Below are 20,290 nucleotides of genomic sequence, written 5' to 3'. Positions count from 1 at the left end.
ACCGAGCCGCACGCAACCGTCGTGAACTGGCCCATTGTTTACAGTACAACATTTAAAATTTTCAAATAACTATCATTATTAGAACTATTTTTTTCGATTGTGCGGTAAAATGTAGTTCAAGATTTTGTGGCATTTTCTGCTTTAATACGCAAATTCTGTTTTAATTATCTATTGATCATATCTTTGCGGCTATTAGTTGTTGAGAAATTTGCAAAAATATCTAAAGTTAAATTAAGTAAAATCAAAAGTTCTTGATACATTCAAAACTATTTTCTTTCAATCATTTTACATAAGTTCACTAAAATATTTCTATTTTTATTAATTAACAAAATAAACATTTTTTTTATAAGGTATCTTGAAATTTATAACCATTTTAAAGATCTTTTTATACTAGTTTGAATAAAACAGGTCTATTCACATTGACTTTAAAAATTGGAAATTTTGGTTTACGAAAAACTTCCACAATTGATTACAGACAAACATATTAACAAATTGTGATTTGGAATAAATAATATACAGGAAAGCTGATCTATAGTTCTCCCGCTAATGGCTTTAGTACGAAATCGCCGCATGCTGTGGCGCTAGCGTATGGAAGTCGGCAGGTGTCGGTAAGGACGGAATCTATACGTTACTCGGGTGGCCCACGTGACAAAAGTGACATTTTAGTAGCATTTCCAACAAGAAAAAGTGCAACAAATTCACAAACTTTAGTGCATTGCTACAGTGTTGTGCTCTTAAATTAAAACACTCAGTTTGGCAAGTGGCTCATCTTCGAAAAACGGTAAGTTTTTACTTTTCTTAGCATGTGTGTGTAGTTAGAGTTTGAGGTTATGTATTCCAAGTAAAACACCACAAATTATCAAATTGGTGTCTTAACAATTCTTCTATTTTCGGAACAGAAGTATAGTTTTTATTATCTCAACTAATTACTTTTCGTGTTGCGGATTTGCAGTGGAATAATTGCAATGGTATTTTATGGCAGTGCCAACTGCAATTCGCAAGGGCCGTATATTTTTTAATTTAATTTACTTTCACGCACTGTTGAAAGTTTAATATGAATAAACTGAATAAAGAACTGTTATAATACTATAATATTTCCTATAATTTTGATCTAGTTATCCATGACAGTTACGTTAACCCGATGTCCATTACATAAATAAATTCCAACATATTTTTTTTATGTTCTTCAGTGAACATTCTGGACATATTGACAGATAAGGCGATGCTGAAGTTATTTACACAATACGTTTCATTGTTGAGGTAACTGTCATGGATAAGTAGATCAAAATTTAAAAGAATCGCATTTTTTACAGTAAATAAATATTTCTTATGAAATATAAAAACTAAACTAATGCACATATGTACTCTGTAGGTAACTAAAGGAATAAAATTTCTTAAGTAGGACAGGTATAAAAAACAATAAGTACCACAAAAAGTATCTTCAGTATTTACAGCTTTTTTCAAAAACATTAAAAATTGTCCCCTCTGAGCTTTTTGTACTTTTATGGCATCTTCTAATACTTTCATATGTTGTGCCTTATCTTGTCCTAACTGTTCATGTTGCTCTTTAAGTAACACCACTACCTTATTAAAATTCGTACTTGAACGAATGGAAGTAGGGTGGGATGAAGTGAATCTGAAATATCAGCATGAATATTAGACTAGCTTTAGACTAGCTCAACACAAACCGATTTTTTATTTCTTTTTGTTCGTGACACCGGATAAATTGGAACTATGTTCACTGTTCCCAGGCGAGGAAGCATTCGAACAGCTTGCTGATGGCTCATCCATGTTATCAAATCTTCCAGATATGGGGGGTTCACCTAATGCTTAATATCCAAAATCGGATTAATTTCATCAAAATATGGTGGTGGGTCTTTTCGTTCTTCACCCGTTGTTAAAAGCTTTTATTTAACTTCCTTTCTCGTCTGTCTGTCTGTTTTATATTTTTGGAGCCAAATTTGAAAGGGTTCCTGTTGTCCCAATGAACTGAAATTTTGCATACTTACTTAATCTGCGTGACAATACAATCTTATGTGGTTAAATACTCCTTAAATGGGGTTTTGAAGTTTTAGGTTATGCTTACAAATGGGTTTTCGATGCGTACAGATTTTACGAGTTATAAATTTTGTCGTTATTTTTATTTAATATTTCATTCAATGTTTTATTCATAATAATAATAACAATCAAAAAGGGGTTTTATTAAATAAGATTAAAGAATAATGAACAGGTGGGGAGGTGAATTCTATCTTGAAGCTATTCAACTTAATCTCAAATATTAACTAATAGATAATATCAAGATACATTGTAAAAAAATAAAATAAAGCCATCATATACATTTTTTAAATCAAAAAACGTCAAAAATAAAAATATAAATTAATAGAAAAAATGCAACGCGTTGGGTGTTTGTCGTTTCTCTTGGAAAAATCCTCAATTTATTGGATAATTGGATAATTTATTGGATGAAAAGAATTCGCAATTCTCTTTAATCTTTCATTAGAAGATAGGACGCTACTTACCTACTGGAAAAGCCTATTTTATATCTGTATTTTTTTTTACATTATAATGGAATGTACTTTCTAATGTCGCTTGTTTACAAATTTTCACTGTTTGTCTGTTGCCGCAAATTTAATTGTTGATTCTGTACACTATTGGAACATGTTTTTTAATTTTTTCGTAACTATGCAAAAAAGGCTTAAATAAACTCTGAGAAAAAAATTACGTAAGTTTTAGAGAAATTTTGTTTTTCAAATATTAATGACTATATTAACAAAATATCACCTTAGCGGTTTAAATAATGTCGTTCTTCATTTCTTGTAAAAAAGGGGAATTTTTTCAAAGATTAAAATACTCTTAACGTTGTAAAAATTTCTTATATATGAATATGTTGAAAAACTCTTTCGGACACAATTCACGAATATTTTCATAGTAATAAACACTAATTAAGTTGGTATTTTTTCAAAAACCATAGATTCGTCAGAGAATTTTAAACTTTGATATTTAGTTTTTCCATAATTTGTGGAATAGAGAATTGTGACATCCAACGGCACCCCATGTACTCTGAACAATTTCTCAAAAATGCATTAGCAGGTAACAACTTATCAAAATGGAAGGATTATGGTCATTTAAAACAAATTTCAAAAAGGAAACACTCAGCAAACACTAATCGTTTGAGTCCAGTTTATGAACTACTGCCCAATAAACACATACACGTAGAAAAAACGTTTAAAAACATAGGGTAACCATAGGTTGATTTGAAGTTATCGAACGACGTTAAAAACATAGTTGACATGTCGCTCGAAAAAACGTTGTGTAAAACCAGTCTTAGAAACGTTAACTTAACGTAACAATCAACGTTACATACATGTTACCACATCACGTTTGAAATACCTATAAATAAACTAATAAAATAACGTATAAAAATTATTAATTTCTACGTGATTACGACGATATAAATTTTACGTTAAGTTTACGTATTTCGCATTTTTTATTTTTAAAAATCGGTAAAAAAACCTTTATTTCATAACACTTTATTAGAAAAAATGAACATTAAATCAAGCGAACATAAAAAACAGTTAAAAATAAAAACAAATCATTTTGTAAATCAAAGAAAACATATTTTTATGATTTTTTCTTGTTTAGTCTACTTTTCGAAAATTTCAACCATTCCTTGACGGTTTTTTCGATTCTGGCGTCATTCTTGTCAGTCTGTTGGAAGTTAATCTTGCCAGCATCTTTGAAATATAAATGACGACTTTAAAAATGTATTTGATAACAAAATAATTCAGTAACTTACCATATATAATTTCCATTAGTTTTGTATCCTTAAAGGCCAGTTTATCTTTGCCTCTCCAATTATATAGCACTCCAAGCTGATTAGCTATCAAGAAGCGCATTATTCGTCTAGTAAGGGATTCCGGATCCGAACCTCCCAAAGCTGCTAATCTTCTAATCTATAAATTAGTTTACTAATTATGATTTATAAAATCTTGTAATTTAAAGGTGATGCGAGGATAAAAAAGTTTGTAGTTTCGTCTAGAAGATATTAAGCCTGTTTCTATAAATAAATTATGTAACGCATCTTTAATTCATTTTGTAATATATAATGGGCCGATTTCAAGTTGAATTAGGCCATTGCATCTTAGTTTCCAGTTGCACCGCCGTAACTTTAACTTGAGATTGACCCCTAATAAGGATTTAATTTTCTATTTCCATACATTATTGCCAGAATAAATATTTTATGTAAACTGAAAAAAAAATGGTTCAAAGTTGCTATTCCTTTTGCATGTGCAAACCCAATCGTCGACATTTTTTCAAATAATTCAAAAAAAAGATAAAGTGTAACTTTTGATCCGCGTATTTTCAAACCTAGAAGAAAAATTTTCCTCTGGTTGTTGTACCGTTACTAAATAGCGTAACTTTGGGTAGATCTTCACCTTACGACACAAGCTGTATATCAAATTATAATAAAATACGGTAGCAGCTAATATTAAATAAAAATAAAATTTGAATAGGCAATTCTAATAATAATTACCATATACTGACGCACAGAAGTATCACTTTGAAGCAATGTTTCAAACCGTTGAAACTCTTCAATGTTTTTTAGTGGAAATTGTGGTAAGTTTTCAGGAGCTATTAATTTTGCGACCATAACATTTTTATTAAATGAAACTAGCTCATTTAATATAATCGATTGTTGTTCTATATCTGTCTGCATTTTGGTTAATATTTTTAGAATATTATTTTCTAAATCTGTAAGAGACCACTAAAATAAATGAAGCAATTGTTTTAATAAATTACCTGAATCAGCTTTAGTAGAAGAAAAAGAAGACGTACATGGGGATGCTGTAGCAGTAGTAAGTGAGGCAAAAGAGCGAGAAGAACCGGGAACAGTAACAACAAACGGTTCTGTCTGAGATGGTGGCACAACAGTTGATGTTAATGTTAAAACGTTGTCGCTTTTTGTGTTGGTGGAACACTTAGTACCAGGTCCATTATTACAAATTCGCTTAATCTGAGGTTCAAGATCCGAGTCAGAACCTTCACTACTTGATGGGCAACTATCTATTGGCTGTTTCTGACTTAGCAAGCTGCGGTTACTCTGATCTGTAGAATTTTCTTCAGAGTTATTAATAAGTAGTTTTAAATGAAGTTCAGCTTCTTCGTAAGATGCTAAGAAAATGTAAAATATTAAAATCAACACTTATTGAAAATAATACTCATCACCTACCTGTTTTAAAATGAACTTCATAAATTTTGTACAAAGGCCACGACCTTTTAAACGGAGTTTGTATTTTTACAAAAGTTTCAAATGCTATGTTGTTTGTTTTAATGGGCCAGTAGCATTTGGTATCGTTTTTTTGCAACCATATCAATGGCACAATTGAGATTTCATGAGAGGAATCCCCATTTGTACCCATAAACTCCACCACGGCGAACATATTTGTTTTTACTAATGCTTGACTTATGAAACTAAAATTGGTAGTATTTAAAAAAAAAATGGATTCAGTCAACAAATCAAATTGTTTAACGGAAAAGCGGCAAACCCATTTTTAAAAGGAAATAATATACATTTATGGAGAATGTCATTTCTATTAAAAGTAATGGCGTTATTCGTTGACATTTTGCGAACATGAAAGATATGTAATTTTGAAGATGCAATCGGGGATTTGTACAGATCATCGTAATATCGAAAAGGTACACCTTCAAATAAGTAAGTTTCTTCAATAAAATGTATGGTTTTAACTAATACAACTTGTTTCTTTTTGGTAAACACACAATTATCTGGATGAAAAACTGATATTACAAAATTAGGCATCTTTAGTTTCTTACATTGAAACGATATTCTGTGTCCACTACAAGCAAATTTTTCTGAATAGTATGAATTGGCTTAAATATTTCCGATTTACTTGGTACTTTACAATTCAAAAGTTCCGCCTCATGTATTCTCCTGTGAATTTGTTGTAAAGCATGATTTTTTGAATGAATTTTGGATTTTAAAGAATTTAAATAATTTTTAAAAGGAAAACATGAAAATTGGTTTATTGTGCCATATTTTTTTACATCGTCAATTAGATGCAATAAACTGTGAACGTTAAAAACTATAAAATCAGCATCAAATATGTTTAAAGATAAATTTACAAATTTTCGTAGACAGTCTTCTGCTGTTGATAAATAATTTTTAATAAAGTACTCATTAGATAAAATAAACGTGGCACAATGTAATAAAATAAAATGGGAATAATATGTATCGTGAATAATATTCCACAAGATAATGGGTCCTGTATACATGACAAAAAGTCTAAATTCTGTAGCTTTCCATCGTTTTATATCTTTAAATGACCTAGGTTTTCTGGCAAATTCGGAAGGTATAAATTCCTTAATTTTTAAAATGGTTTCATTAATTTTTCTTATATTTTTTTGGGATAGTCTATATCGAGCTTTTCCTTCTAAATAGTAGTTAATTAGCAGGCGTTTAGCAACTCCTAAATATATCAAATGCATAGGATCTATTGGAAATTGACTTACAAGACCAATATTTAATTGTAATAAGGGGGAGTAGTTTTTAATATATTCCTTGCGTTCATTCAGATAGAAATCCGAATATAATTTTTTAGGATAATTGTTAATGGGATTATCTGCAAAATTAATTCGATTGTTTAAGCGTTTTCCAATAATATTGCAACGTTCGCATCCTAAAGTGCTAGTGTGACCAAAAGTTTGTTTTAAGAAGGCTCTGGCTGGAGCGTCACATATAAAAAAATTAATATCAAAACTATAGTTTTTTCCTTCATGGCTTTTACATTTTAATCTAAGCGATTTTACTTCAGCAATAAAATCTTCTAAATATTTTTCCAACGGATCTGGTTTACTGCGACCACAAAATATAGCTATAGTAAATGGTGTTTCATCAATAAATTCTTTGCACAGTCCAAGAATTGGATAAAAGTCTAACAAACTGTTTTCAAAGATTGGTAAACCGTCAATGTTAACTTGCAACAGAATTTTAGAAACATTTGATTTTAAACCGCGTTCAAGCTTGGATATAATTTTTTCTTCAATTCCAAAGTAATACATTTCGCCATTGTTTAATTTAGTTGTATCTGTGTTACGTGGAGTTGCCATCAGAGTTCTTACATCTAACGGTAATGTATTGATGTGGGGATTTAGTATTTTTAGCAAAACTGAACAAGAATTATTAGTAATATTATAATCACTTTTCCATTGACGAAGTTGATTCCTCAAATCTCCGAATTTTTCAAAGTTATCATTTTCTTCATCACTAATACTTTGCCATTCAGAAAATTCCAAAAAAACATCAGATCAACTGTTGTCTAGGCTATTAACATCAAAATTATTGGAAAGCACCGAACTTATATTGTTTTCATTTACCACACGTTCATCACAATTTTCTAAACTATCGTTGGTTTCAACTACAAAACTTGGATTTGAGGAATTGTTGTCAACACATCTATTTAAGCAATTATTATCAATACATGGTGCTGTTAAAAGAGATTGTTTTAAAAGATTGAATTGTTTTTTAGCTCTACGTTGAAGCTGTCGCTTCCCCACAATTTGATTTTTCAACATTTTCAGTATTTAAAAAATAATAATACAATTTTAGTTTCACTTTTGTTATTAGTTATGTTACCTAGGCGGCAGTAAGAGTAAGATGCCTAAAACAAAAACCACGTGTAGTAAATAATCGATCGGGTAGGTAAACGTTGAAATTAGATATATTTTTAACGTAGGAACTACCGAGTCAAGGTTATTAGGAAAACTTTGTTCTACAACTTTTTGCATAAAAAGAAAAAAAAATAGCGTACGTAAATAAGTAGTAGGTATACGAATACCACTAGATATTGTTATGATTAACTCCAATTGCAACTTTTGTAGCAATTCAGTTCTCTTAATAACATGCAGTATGTTAACTTGCGCCACACAATACGACAATATAAAAAAGTGTAATGGGATACTTAAATGTGTTAACTGTAATTATACTTACCTACATTTAACAATAATCACACACAGAAATGAAAAGCATAGCAATATGTACAGAGAAGTCGGCCATCAGACACACAAAATGGCAAATTTTACTTTAATCACCACGCAAACGCGTACACTCGCGCTACCCTTACTAACCGACTATTCCACAATATGTGGACTATTCCATATATGCTCGTTGGTAATAAAAGCAACGTAAAAGTAACGTTGCATTTACAATATAAAGTTATTAGTAAAGTATAATAAACTGTTTCATATATGTAATTGTCTTTTGAGTACCTTTATGTTATAGACTTTTATTAACGAGTTTAATTTTAAATAATTTATTAAATTAATAAATGAGCATTATTATTACATACTCAACACTAACATAATACAAAAATCTACGTGTTTTAACGTTGCTTGTAATTTAAACGACTTTAAATCAACGTGAAAAAAAATAAGAAATTGTATGTAAAGTTACGTATCATCCAAAATATAAGATTTAGATATGAATTTTTACGTTTTCTATACGTTAAATATTTGTGAGCGTTTTTTATTATTCCATCTTATAAAACACGTAATATTTAAAGTTAAAGTGCATTTTTTAGTTTACGTTGATCTAGACAAACACATAATATCTAAGAAAAAGTAACGTTTTATAGACGTTGAATTTCTTAACGTACTTTTTTCAACTAATTTTAAACCGTTAAATTTTCAACTGGTAACGACATTTCAACTAATCCAACGTCATACAAACGTTGAATATACGTATGTGTGTTTATTGGGTTGTTTCTTGTGTGTGACTATCATCGGAGTAGACTTTTCGATAGTTAGTACATTTAACTTTTACTTTTCAAAATCGATTTCATTTAAATTTTGGTGAATTGGATTTTTTATAACAAAATCGATTGCTTGATTGATATTATCTAAAGTCCAATGAGCAGGATCGTAGCTTATTTGTGTCACGAGTGAATTTGTTGTTCATAAACTAATGATATATAAAAATTACAGTCAAAAATAAGAAAAGAATTGATTTCTTACCGTCCAATAAGGATGTACCTTCAGATTGATCTTGTGAGTGTCTTAATTTGTCTGACCAAACTTCTTTGTATGTACCAGGTAATGATGTCTCAGAAAATTTCGGTATCGAAGAAACTTGTTTTGGTTTTGTTTTATATTTAGCTTCTAAATATAATTCACGTAGTAGCAACAAAATTAAAAATTAAAAATTTGCTTAGGCTCACCATCAGTTTTTTTCCAAAAAAAGATTCTAACTTTGGAATTTTTTGTAAAACTTCTTCTTGCTTTTCCCCCTTTAGTTTATTTAATTTTCTCCTTTGTGTACCACTTAATTTGTTTTTTCTGGACATTTTTTACAATTGTTAAAAGACGACTTAGGACCGATTTATAGAAGAGTCATTAATTTAATTTACAATTAAATGCGTGATTAACCGATCAAATTGAAGCAGTTTCATTGGTCTATTCGCGTAGTTAACTTTTAACAACGAATTAAATTTTAACAGAGCTTTCTGTAAATCTAAGACCACTTATTTTTCACGATGCATACAATATTTTCAGACGGAAAGTTAACACATGAACTCTAATTACCGATTGATCAAATTCAACTCTTCATGAGTCTTTGTTTAGTTTGTTTAAACATAAATATAAACAGAAGTTCTCCTATTGCTCTTAAGTGGATACTCGTATTTAATCTCCGTTTCGCCCATCTTAATGTCTGTAATATTATAGATTATATTATTATAATTATTATATTATTATATATTATATATTATTATTATATTATCTTATTATATAATGTATATACAGCGTGATTCCTTTATGACTTATATTAGAAACTTTTCAACTTTTACTACAGCTAGAGCTTTAAAATTTTGTATACGATTCAAATCGACCATTCTGAGTTCAACTAAATTATTTTCAAATTATATGATCTTCCGGACCTACAAAAAATTGGCGCCAAGTTTGAAATTTTAAATGGTAACTACACATTTTTATTGCATATTTGAATTCACCTTCTCAAGTTGAGTAAAATGTAGTCAAGTTGTTTGCACTTATCTGTCATAGTTTTTGACATTTATTTTTTTTGTTAAAATTTTCATTTGCAAAGATTTATCTAAGACATCACAGCCCTTGAACCTTTTGCGATAAATGAATAATTTTTGGTGCATTTGGTAACCGAAGGATTGAAGAGTCTTCTAGTTTTCAAAATTGTCAACTGTCAAAATTCATGGCTAGTATGATTTTTTTAAAATGGTTATCAAAACATCTCCTATAACTCCGTTTTTTAAGTGGAACGACCTTATTTTCTTAACGGCAATCGAAAGATCATCGATATTTATGGTGACTTTTATTAATACATCATATACCTATCTCTTACAGTTTTTGAAAAAAATCACAAATAAACAGATTTTACTTCTTAATTTTCATAGTTAATCAAGTAGACTTTGCAAAATGGTCAACAATTGTCAAACATCAACATTTTATTTACTTTTTAGCGAATAAGCAGTAAAATAATATTTAATTATGGTTTATTATAACTTAAAGTATTATGTACAGTAACTCAGTCAGTCCACCATCGAATTTTAAACTTGTTGAATTAAAATGATGAACAAATCGAACATTTCGTTTAATTAATAGCTACCACAATTTTATCGTGTTTTTCCAAAGTTTACTTGATTAAAAATGAAAATAATGAGCTGAAATTCGGTTTTTTGCGATTATTTTCAATACTGTAAGAGATAGATATAGAAAATAATAATAAAATCCTGCACAAAAATTGATGTTCTTTTGATTGCCATTCAAAAAACTGTTTTATAATCATTTTTTAATCATCATTCTCAAAAAATCATAGTAGTCTTACAATTTGACAGTTGACAATACTGAAGATTTAAGAAGAGCCTTCAAACCTTTGGCTATCAAGTGCAACAAAAATATTCACTTATTATAAAGAGTTCACGGACCGTGATATTTTAAATGAACCCCTGCACACTTCTTATGGGAATTTAAAGACCACTCAAATTGGATAATTTTTATATCAATCGACGCATCTCAAAAGGCTGATCAAATCATATCATTGCGCCAAACATGTAGCTTGATTAGGAAAGCCAGAAATCGCGATTGAATTTAAATTATTCCTATTGTTGGAGATATTACTTCTGTCCGCTTAAATCCCTATTTCCATAAAAGTGTCTGTTCCCCATACCTGACCCCCAATCTAGTAATTGTAGCAATACCGCAGTGTTGTAAATCTCGACGATTTACAAGCTCTTTGTACTCACCGAAAAGCCGCCCCAATGCTTTTATTATGGGACAAATCTTCACTTTGATTGCAATTTTCCGCGTTCCTAATTAAGCTACACGTTTGGCGCAATGATATGATTTGTTCAGTTTTTTATGACGCATCGATTGATATAAAAATTACTCAATTTGAGTGGTCCTTAAATTCCCATAAGAAGTGTGCCTAGTCCTTTGTATCAAAAAATTGACATGAGTCAAAAACTATGACAGATAAGTACTAACAACAGGGTACATTTTACTCAGTTTCAAAAGGCGAATTCAAAAATGCAATAAAATTAAGTGCTTACTATTGAAAATTTCAAAGTTGACGCTAATCTTTCGTAGTTTCGAAAATTCAGCCCTATTGTAAGTAATTTAGTTGAACTCAGAATGGTCGATTTGGATTGTACACAAAATGTTAAAACTCCAGCTATAATAGAAGTTAAAAAGTTTTTAATGTAGGCACTAAAAGAATCAGCCTGTATATGTCTTCGGTCTTCCGATATTACAAATTTATTCTATTATTGATGCGTGTCCCTTTAATTTTTTTACGCTTTCTTAAAAGATTCGGGTTGTTTTTTAAATATGTACACGTAATACAACGACAGAACTTGGGATTTTGCCGCTCCGCGGAAAACGTTTTTTGTGCGCCTCGCAAAAAATATTTTTAGAGAAATGTAAAATTTTGGAGCACATAAGCCCTTCATATCCTAATTTAGAGAAATTTTGATATTGTGTTATTGTGAACACGTTTTAATTAATTTTAACCTTGAAAACGACCGTTCTCTATTTGCAAAAGTCAATGAAAAATAAATAAAAATTACCGAAACTAGCAAAATAATTTTGCAGATGGATGCACCAGCGAATTTAATTTCGTAGTGTTTCGTTCTACGGTTTCGTTGATTTCATTCGATGCGAAATGCGATACTTCCCTTGAAAAAAATGCATCTTACGTGATTTCAATCCACTTTGTTCCTGTTGTAAACGCTATCAGTAACTTCATATGTTATTTTTAATCAAGCACGTTGAAATCGTTTAGAACGACTACGTGTGCAAAATAAACGCGCCTCACTTGTCTAACGTCTGACAAATGTTTTTTTATTTTAGGGAAAAAATAATTTCATTTTTAATTTGCAATTTTCCTTTCTTTTGTTTAATGCAGCCTGTTTTCGCCGGCGCCCTATTTAAGCTGGCGCCCCTAGGCTTCAGTCTAGGTAGCCTAATGGGTAATCCGGCCCTGCAGGTAACTACTTATAAAAGTTGAAGGATTATGGTCATTTAAAACCAATTTCAAAAAGGAAACTAATCGTTTGAGTCCAGTTTATGAACTACTGGTTGTTTTCTCTTTGAATATTTTGTGATGGGATCGTTTTCCTTGAACGAAAATATGCATAAATCGAATATGCATGTTTACTTGGCTTATTAATAAAAACTGCATTAGATATGCATAGAGTTTTTAATTTTGTTTAGAAAAATGTATTTACAAAAAAATATGTATTAAATAAATTGTTATTAAAAAAACACTTTTTTTCTCTTTTTTCATAAAGGTTAATAATTGAGTCGTATAGGAAAATTTGATTAGAAAAATCTTTTAAGGTTATTTCTTTGCAATGTCGGACACATTTTTGCCGATAGATTGTAAACTATTGTTTCATAATTTTAAAATGCTTTTCTGTTGAAAGTTGCTTGAAACACGGGAAAACTAGTCTTAAGTTTATAACTTTACCTAGAAAGTTGAGATTGATCCAACGCTGAGATTTTTGTTTACTTTTGATCTTAGTTCATTCCATGTCCACGAGGACATATATAAATAAAATTTCTAAACTTTTTCTTCAACTTTACTTGGAAAGTCAGGGATGTTTGCTATTAGTATTTGAAAGCTTTACATACTTCTAAGCAGTGAATTTAGTAATTTGTTTTGAAATCGTTAATATTTCCGAAACGAAATAAAGTCATGAAAAATGTGAGATAGGGGAACGAGTTGTTTTCATTTAAACAGAGTTCACTATTCTGTTTATTTTTATGTGTAAAATATCTAGTAATGAAATTTAAGAGGATGCTTCATTTTTTAATTAAATTTTTGAAGACATTGTTTTATTATTATATTATTAGTCACAAATGTAAAAGAAGAGCTATAAAAGTCGAATTTACGAAGAAAATGTGATAGCTGTACGCACTTTCCTTTTGTGGTGCTCATTTTTTGTTTCTTCAGGACGTAAGAAATTTATCCACTGTATTAGCATTTTTTACTTTGGTTTTAATTTTGAGCATCATATTTGTGTTCCCAAATTTTCCAATGAATAACAATTAAACTTTTACGTATTTTATGACGAGAGAAATCGTGTATAAGTTCCCCTACCTAAAAATGTTTTCTTGATATGCGCAAGCGCATGCAGCAGTGAAGGCCAATTGTATATAAACCAGGGGTGGGAAAGAACGTTATAAGCAGGCCCCTGAAAGTGTATACAAATTATGTGTTCACTAGGAGGGGTGGGGCAAAGGGGGGAAATGGCTAAAATAGTTCGTGTGCTCCAGCTTAGAGGTCGCGTCAGTTGCAAAGAAATCTGTAAATTTAAAGGAATCTGTCACACATTTTGCTAAAAGTAAAGAAGGTTCACTTAAAAATAATCGACGTGCGCACACTTCTCTCTCTAATTCTTTGATTTATCAACAGCCGATTATTTTGCTGTCGTTGTGGTTTTTGGCGACATTTTGTTTTAATGTGTTTTAAAGACTTCAGAAAACGATTTAACGTGATTTTTTGGATGTTTTTGTGATCAAACATCTCTACTTTTATATGGATCTTTTATTTGAATCTAGTGTATAGTGTGAATGACAGTGTTTTAATGAAGGATGAATCAACTTAAGGCAAATTAAGGTAAACGTTATTGAAAGGTGTCTATACAACAATTAATTGCGATTTCTAGATATTAATATAATCATATTACACCAAGAAGGATCACACAAACTTAGGAGATGAAGACCGTCCTTGGAGATGATAACGGTTCTTGGGATGTAATTGAAAATCCCATGAAGACGAGTTAAATATAATGTGCAGTAATTAATAGGTATATCATAATAATAAATAAATTTATTGTAGTTGCGAAGCTAGTATTTTGTGAAAGCAGGGAGTTTAGGACTTGCTATGGTTCAAGGTTTTCAAATTCGCCATGTCCCTCTATGTCTTAATCTTTTATGTTGTTTTACACCATGTTATAACGCCTATGCCTGTTAAAAAAACAAGGTTTGTCCTTTTTGTGATTGCTTAATTTAGAAACTAAGCGAAAAAACGTATTCTACAAGTACCATACAAGTTAATCAATATTAAAGCCTACTATTATTATAAATTTAAATGATTACATGGTAGTTTTAATCAGTTAACTTCCAGTGATAGTTATGTATATCAGATATGTGGGTTTTTATTTAAAATAATTTTAGCACACTTGTAATTCTCTTGTGTTTGAGTAATTTACTAATAACTATGATGCAATCGAGATTACTTTTAAAAAATTTCAAAACTTATCAAGAACTTTGACATCAAACTGTTAAAGTACGTGTTAGGGCCGCTTTTACAAACGTCCGTAAACCTTATAACCGCGAATAAATTTCGAAAAATAGTTGTTTAAATTTAGCCTTAAGGGACTTAAAAATTGGACTATTGTCAAAGGTTACAAGCAAAATTTTGATATTTTTTTGCTTTTCTGAACAGTCTGTAGACAAGTAATCAAACCAACAAAACTGATGTATTTATACAGACTGATCCCGAAATACTGTGTCTGTTAGCAATCTGAATTTAAATTTTAAAGGATACCAATAGTGTACACTTTCAGGTAGCAATTCAATAATTTAATCTGATGCCAACATACTCAGTTTCTCTGGATCATTGTGTATATTTAGACAATGTATTTACATATATTATTACATCTGAGTATGTTTATGAACAACAATTCGAGTTAAATTAATTTTGCCTATACATTCCAGCACGTTATTATTTTTTTAATAAATTTTTATTGGAAAGACTTTGTTTCATTTTATTAAGCGATGTTAAATGTTTTTGTGCTATTGCAACTGTTACAGATGCTTTTTTATTAAAATGTCTCGTAACAGTGCATGAGTACAGAAACATTTAACATTTATAATTCTTTAAATTTGGAAAATAAATAAAATGTCCTGTTTGAATTTCCCGCTATTATCGAATTAGTTTGTTCTCCCCAGGTTAGGTGGCGCTTTCGCGAAAAAACGAGGGGTAGACAGAGAGATTCGCTTCTTCCTCTCTTTTATTCTATGGTTATAAGTATAGTTGAATGTGGGAAGCGAGTGACGTGAGCTGTTGTTGTGTGCTACCAAAAATATTTCGTATCAACGGATCAGGTAGGATCTTTTTGTTATTCTTGTTTGATGGCGTGTTTTTAACTTTCATGTGGAATTGGTTTTAAGACTACATATTCTTCTAAGGTGAAGATTTTATTTTGCTGAACACTACGTTTTTATGGAACTCTTATCTGCATGTTGTGTTACGATCTTCTCTACCAACTTGCAAATTCAATGACACAGCCGAATTCGTGGTCAAGATATATACCTTTCCTTTGAGGTATTACAAAGGAGGTGATACCATTTACATTTTTTCAGGGGGTTGGTGCTGCTGTTGAGAAAGTTTGATCTTGTAAGCTCTTAAATTAATTGAGTTAATTAAAGACAACGGATATTACAATGAAGTTTTTCGTAGTTATGCAAAAAATGGTTAAATAAACTCTGAAAAAGAACTTACAAAAGTTTTAGAGAAATTGAGAAAAAACGCACAAACACTCAAAGTAACACAGTCATCAACACTACTCCTTGAAAAGAAAAAAATATATCATCAATTGTATCATCTACTAATCGTCACTTTTATCATATTTTGTGAAGTTTTCTTATGGGGTAGTCGCTAGATTATGAAACCTTTACCGCTGTGGTCTTATTTTGTATAAACCTTCTAATTTTTCCATTTATTCCTTATTAGGTGAATCAAATTTCTGTGTATCCCTTTTTATTTTGAATGTTTACGGACGCTTTTAAGAGTCGGGGGTCACCCTAGGGGTTAATTAGAAGCCCTGTATTTTGTCTGTATCTTAATTAATTTTTAGTTTATTTTAATAAACTATTTTATAAACTAAATCCGATGAGACTTAGCAGTGGGAAGGGGTGCCCATTTAAGAAGTAATTACATAACACACACATCTACACCACAGAATAACAGGTTTTACAGAAACGCATCTATCCTTGTCCCGATAGAGCGAAAATGTCACTAGCACATCTATTGTGGCCAGCGCGTACTAAGTGTTATCGCGGGCGATTTGAATTGCCCGTAGTTACTTTTCTTTTAAAGTGATTGCATTTTTCGTATTGTTTGTAAATATTCACAACAATAGTTGCTAATAACACTTTCTGATGTTAGACAACTATTGTTGCTGAATATTTACAAAGAATACGAAAAATAAAATATGAGAACAAATAAAGACAATAAACTTGTAACAAAAATTTATTATCACTAGTCCAATATACACGATACGATAACTATAAACTAATCATTGATCCATCAAATTATTTATATTCCCACAATAAAAAAGTTCAAAAAAGCACACACACGAAAAAAACCACAAAACAGTACTAATTTCACATAAAACAAAGCCGAAGGCGAACACCAAACAAACCAAGCACAAAATGGCGATTGGCACAATGGCAACTGTCACAGGAGTGCGTTCATAAACTAAAGTATCTTGTGTTGTTGTGACGTCAGAGTAAGGCAATTTTCACCTAGAGTGAATGCAGAGCTTTCTGAAGTTTATGAACGGTTGAAGTAGACTGCAACATGACAGTTGACACTCTTGTAATTGTTTGACATAAAAATATAACCTGTCGTTTAAAGTAGGTAAGTGACAAATAATATCAGCTCTTTGGTCCGTTTATGGCATAGGTACATTTAAGCCCACCAATTCAACAAACGAACCGTAACAATGAATGACATAATTACTATCCCTGTTGTATTATCATCGGAAATGTTATTTGGCATTCCGGTTACATATTCTTCTGATGAGGACAGCGATGTAACTGATGAAGAAAATATTGTTACGATGATGCTTATAAAAAGTAGGAAAATTAAGAAACCTCAACGTATTGAGAATTATATTGAAGCAACAATTTCTGGTTATACCAAGCAAGAATTTCAGCAACATTTTCGAGTAACCATTGAGGCTTATGAACAACTCTTACAAACAGTTGGCCCCTATTTAATGCGACAAGCTGCTACTGGACGAAGTACTGTTCAAGTCGAAAAACAATTGTTGTCAGTTATATGGATACTCGTAACACCCGATTCATACAGGTTAGCTAAAATATTATAACTCCACGTTATAATATTGTTGATTTTAGATCAGTTGGAGAAAGATTTGGACTAGCAAAGTCATCTCTTTCACAGTGTTTCAAACGAGTAGTAAAAATTCTAAATGCCGTAGCACCAACTATTATAAAATGGCCAGAAGGGATGCAATTACAAAATGTTGAGAGAAGATTTCATGCATTTGCCAGAATGCCACACTGCATTGGGGCCATTGATGGTACATACGTGGAAATCAAAGCTCCTAAAGAGGATCCTCAATCCTATATTACACGAAAATGCAACTATGCTTTTACGCTGCAAGCTATCGCAGTACCTTCATTGAAATTTACAGATGCATTCATTGGTTATCCAGGATCTGTAAGTGATAGCAGAATATTTAAAAACAGTGATTTTTATAATGCTGTCAATGCCAACATGGGTCATTACTTTGCCGAAGAACATTATTTAATTGGAGATAAAGCATACCCTAATTTACCATGGTGTATTGCACCATACATAAATAGGGGTAACCTGAATGCAGCACAGGTATACTTCAACACTGTACATGCACAGACGCGCCAAGTAATCGAACGATCGTTTGCTCTTCTATTTGGAAGATTTAGGCGACTCAAGTTTTTAGACATGAATGATACTAAATTAATTCCTGCAACTGTGATAGCTGCATGCGTATTACACAATGTCTGTCTAGACTTTCATGATCTCCATATTGATGACTATATTAACAATGGAATTGATTATGTAGTAAATAATAATGATGGTGACGATGGCATTGGTGAAAACGTGGCAATAGAAGGACGGAGACGACGTGATGCTTTATGTCGTCAAATATTTCTTAATCGACATTAATTGTACGCTTTTCTTGTAAGTTTTTGTTAATTGGTATATTTAAGTTACTTATAGGGTTATACCTACCTCTATTGTAAAGTTATCGTAAACTTCATCTTTAACGTGTTCCAAATTGCTGGTATTTTTTTGTACTTCTTAAAAATATATGTTATTTAAGAAAATCTTTTTTTTAGTGAATAACAAAATTATATTTAGTATTTAGACATATTCATATAAAATACAAAAACAAAACAAAAACTCTTATTTTAATAGTCAGTCACAAATCGCAAGTAATAAACGAAAAAAACAAACATGAACTGAAAAGCATTATTTCTCTTCTTTTGGTGCAGTTATTGCTTTAATAAGAGCATCCATTTTATCGGAAAATACATTCAACGATTGTCTACGTAAGGCTAATAGTTCTTCATGACGTTGTGTGCGTCTACTTTCTCGGGATTCCACATTCTTATTCATTGTATCTATAATTGTTTGCATCGGTGTTTTTTTACCTTTAATACTGCCGCTAATTCTACTTTTAACTTTTAATTGTTTGGGGGGCGTTGCCTCTTCAGGCAAATCTTGCTCCTCCACATCCGTGGGTACTAAAAAGCAGTAGTTAACAATTTAAATACAACTTTTACTGTAGTAACAAAATAAACACGCATTGTGTAGCCGTTATTATTTTAGCAGCAGTCAGCAGTAACTTACTGGTATCCCCTCGCGATGAGGAAGCGATCGCAATTGGTGATATAGAATGCTTTTTTCCCAAAAAATCATCCATGCTCTCGAAATATTCAAAATCCATTCGATCTTCCCCACTTCCTCTATTGCCCATATTATCTTTTTTGTAGCATATCTACTTTTTAAATAGCGCCACTTGTCGTTGCATTGTACCGAAGTGTACATAAAACCCATTTCTTTCATTTTCGATGCAAGTTTTTTCCAAACCACTTCGTTTTTCTGGGTTGTTGAACGAAATTCCGGGTCCAACTCTTTCCGAAATGCAATTAGGTTGATAATTGCATTATGGCACCATTTGATTCTTTTATCAGCCGTTCTTTTATCTGAATTTGAAGTCGAAGCAGACCCAGCATCATTATTTTCCACAATGACAAGGCAGCCATCTGCGACAATAAGTACACAATTAGGTAGTACACTACCAACAAGACATTAAGCTGACTTACCTGCCTGCTGCTGAAACACCAAATAGCCTTCATCGGTTTTCAAAGGTTCACCGTTTTCAGTGAACACCTGTTTTAACTTTTCCTCACAGCTACTCATAGTTTTAATTTTATAATCTAATGTTTGGAATAGTTTGAACACTTTTATATTAGAATAAGTGACCGCAAAATAACAGTCATAGCCCATGAAAAAAGTTCTTGTATGCAAATTCAATTCAGAGCAGGTAGTGCAAAAACCGCAAAAACATCAACAAGGTGTCAAATGGTTGACAGCGTCAAACCAAATACGAATGCGCATGTCCGGTGAAAAACGCCGGACTTTTGAGCACGGCGATTCACGAACACTCCGGGTATATCACGCGACAATTTATGAACAGTCGCACAATTTGTGCACGTTCATTTGGACGGCTTTATGAACGACTATAGACCTAGAGTAGACTCAGAGTATCTTTATGAACGCACTCCAGGTCCACTGTTAATTTCTGCCGATATTATAGATAGCTTCGCTAAAATTGACTATACGTGTGTGCGACATCTGCGATGGCAAGCCGAACTACAGTCGATTTTGAATTTGGCGCCTATACTTGGTTTAGTGCATTTAGGTTTCACCACCCTGATCTACACA

At 31.4% G+C, this 20,290-nt stretch overlaps 2 protein-coding genes and 2 long non-coding RNA genes across 4 annotated transcripts in view; 3 read left to right on the top strand and 1 right to left on the bottom strand.

The window, feature by feature from the left end:
* The first annotated feature begins 565 nt into the window (after positions 1-565).
* LOC135265502 (uncharacterized) overlaps positions 566-20,290 on the top strand; it is a 116,138-nt gene continuing 96,413 nt past the window's right edge. The window contains exon 1 of the long non-coding RNA XR_010333220.1: positions 566-781. This is a non-coding gene — a long non-coding RNA (uncharacterized LOC135265502). The remainder of the gene's footprint in view (positions 782-20,290) is intronic.
* LOC103313249 (uncharacterized) lies at positions 3,210-5,986 on the bottom strand. Its single transcript, XM_064355134.1, has 5 exons — positions 5,231-5,986; positions 4,801-5,172; positions 4,535-4,752; positions 3,797-3,953; positions 3,210-3,734 (listed from the first exon to the last, which is right to left on the bottom strand). Exons 1-5 carry the CDS (start codon positions 5,439-5,441, stop codon positions 3,622-3,624), a joined length of 1,071 nt encoding a protein of 356 aa, XP_064211204.1. The 5' UTR covers positions 5,442-5,986; the 3' UTR covers positions 3,210-3,621.
* On the top strand, positions 13,952-16,843 carry LOC135265383 (uncharacterized). The gene is made up of 2 exons (XR_010333024.1): positions 13,952-14,161; positions 14,211-16,843. It is a non-coding gene; the product is annotated as an uncharacterized LOC135265383 (long non-coding RNA).
* LOC135265382 (uncharacterized) lies at positions 17,012-18,658 on the top strand. Its single transcript, XM_064354847.1, has 3 exons — positions 17,012-17,191; positions 17,248-17,644; positions 17,692-18,658. Exons 2-3 carry the CDS (start codon positions 17,277-17,279, stop codon positions 18,503-18,505), a joined length of 1,182 nt encoding a protein of 393 aa, XP_064210917.1. The 5' UTR covers positions 17,012-17,191; positions 17,248-17,276; the 3' UTR covers positions 18,506-18,658.

Source organism: Tribolium castaneum, chromosome 2 (assembly GCF_031307605.1).
Source record: "Tribolium castaneum strain GA2 chromosome 2, icTriCast1.1, whole genome shotgun sequence".
Classification (NCBI taxonomy): Eukaryota; Metazoa; Arthropoda; class Insecta; order Coleoptera; family Tenebrionidae; genus Tribolium; species Tribolium castaneum.
This window is presented reverse-complemented; position numbering and strand designations above follow the sequence as displayed.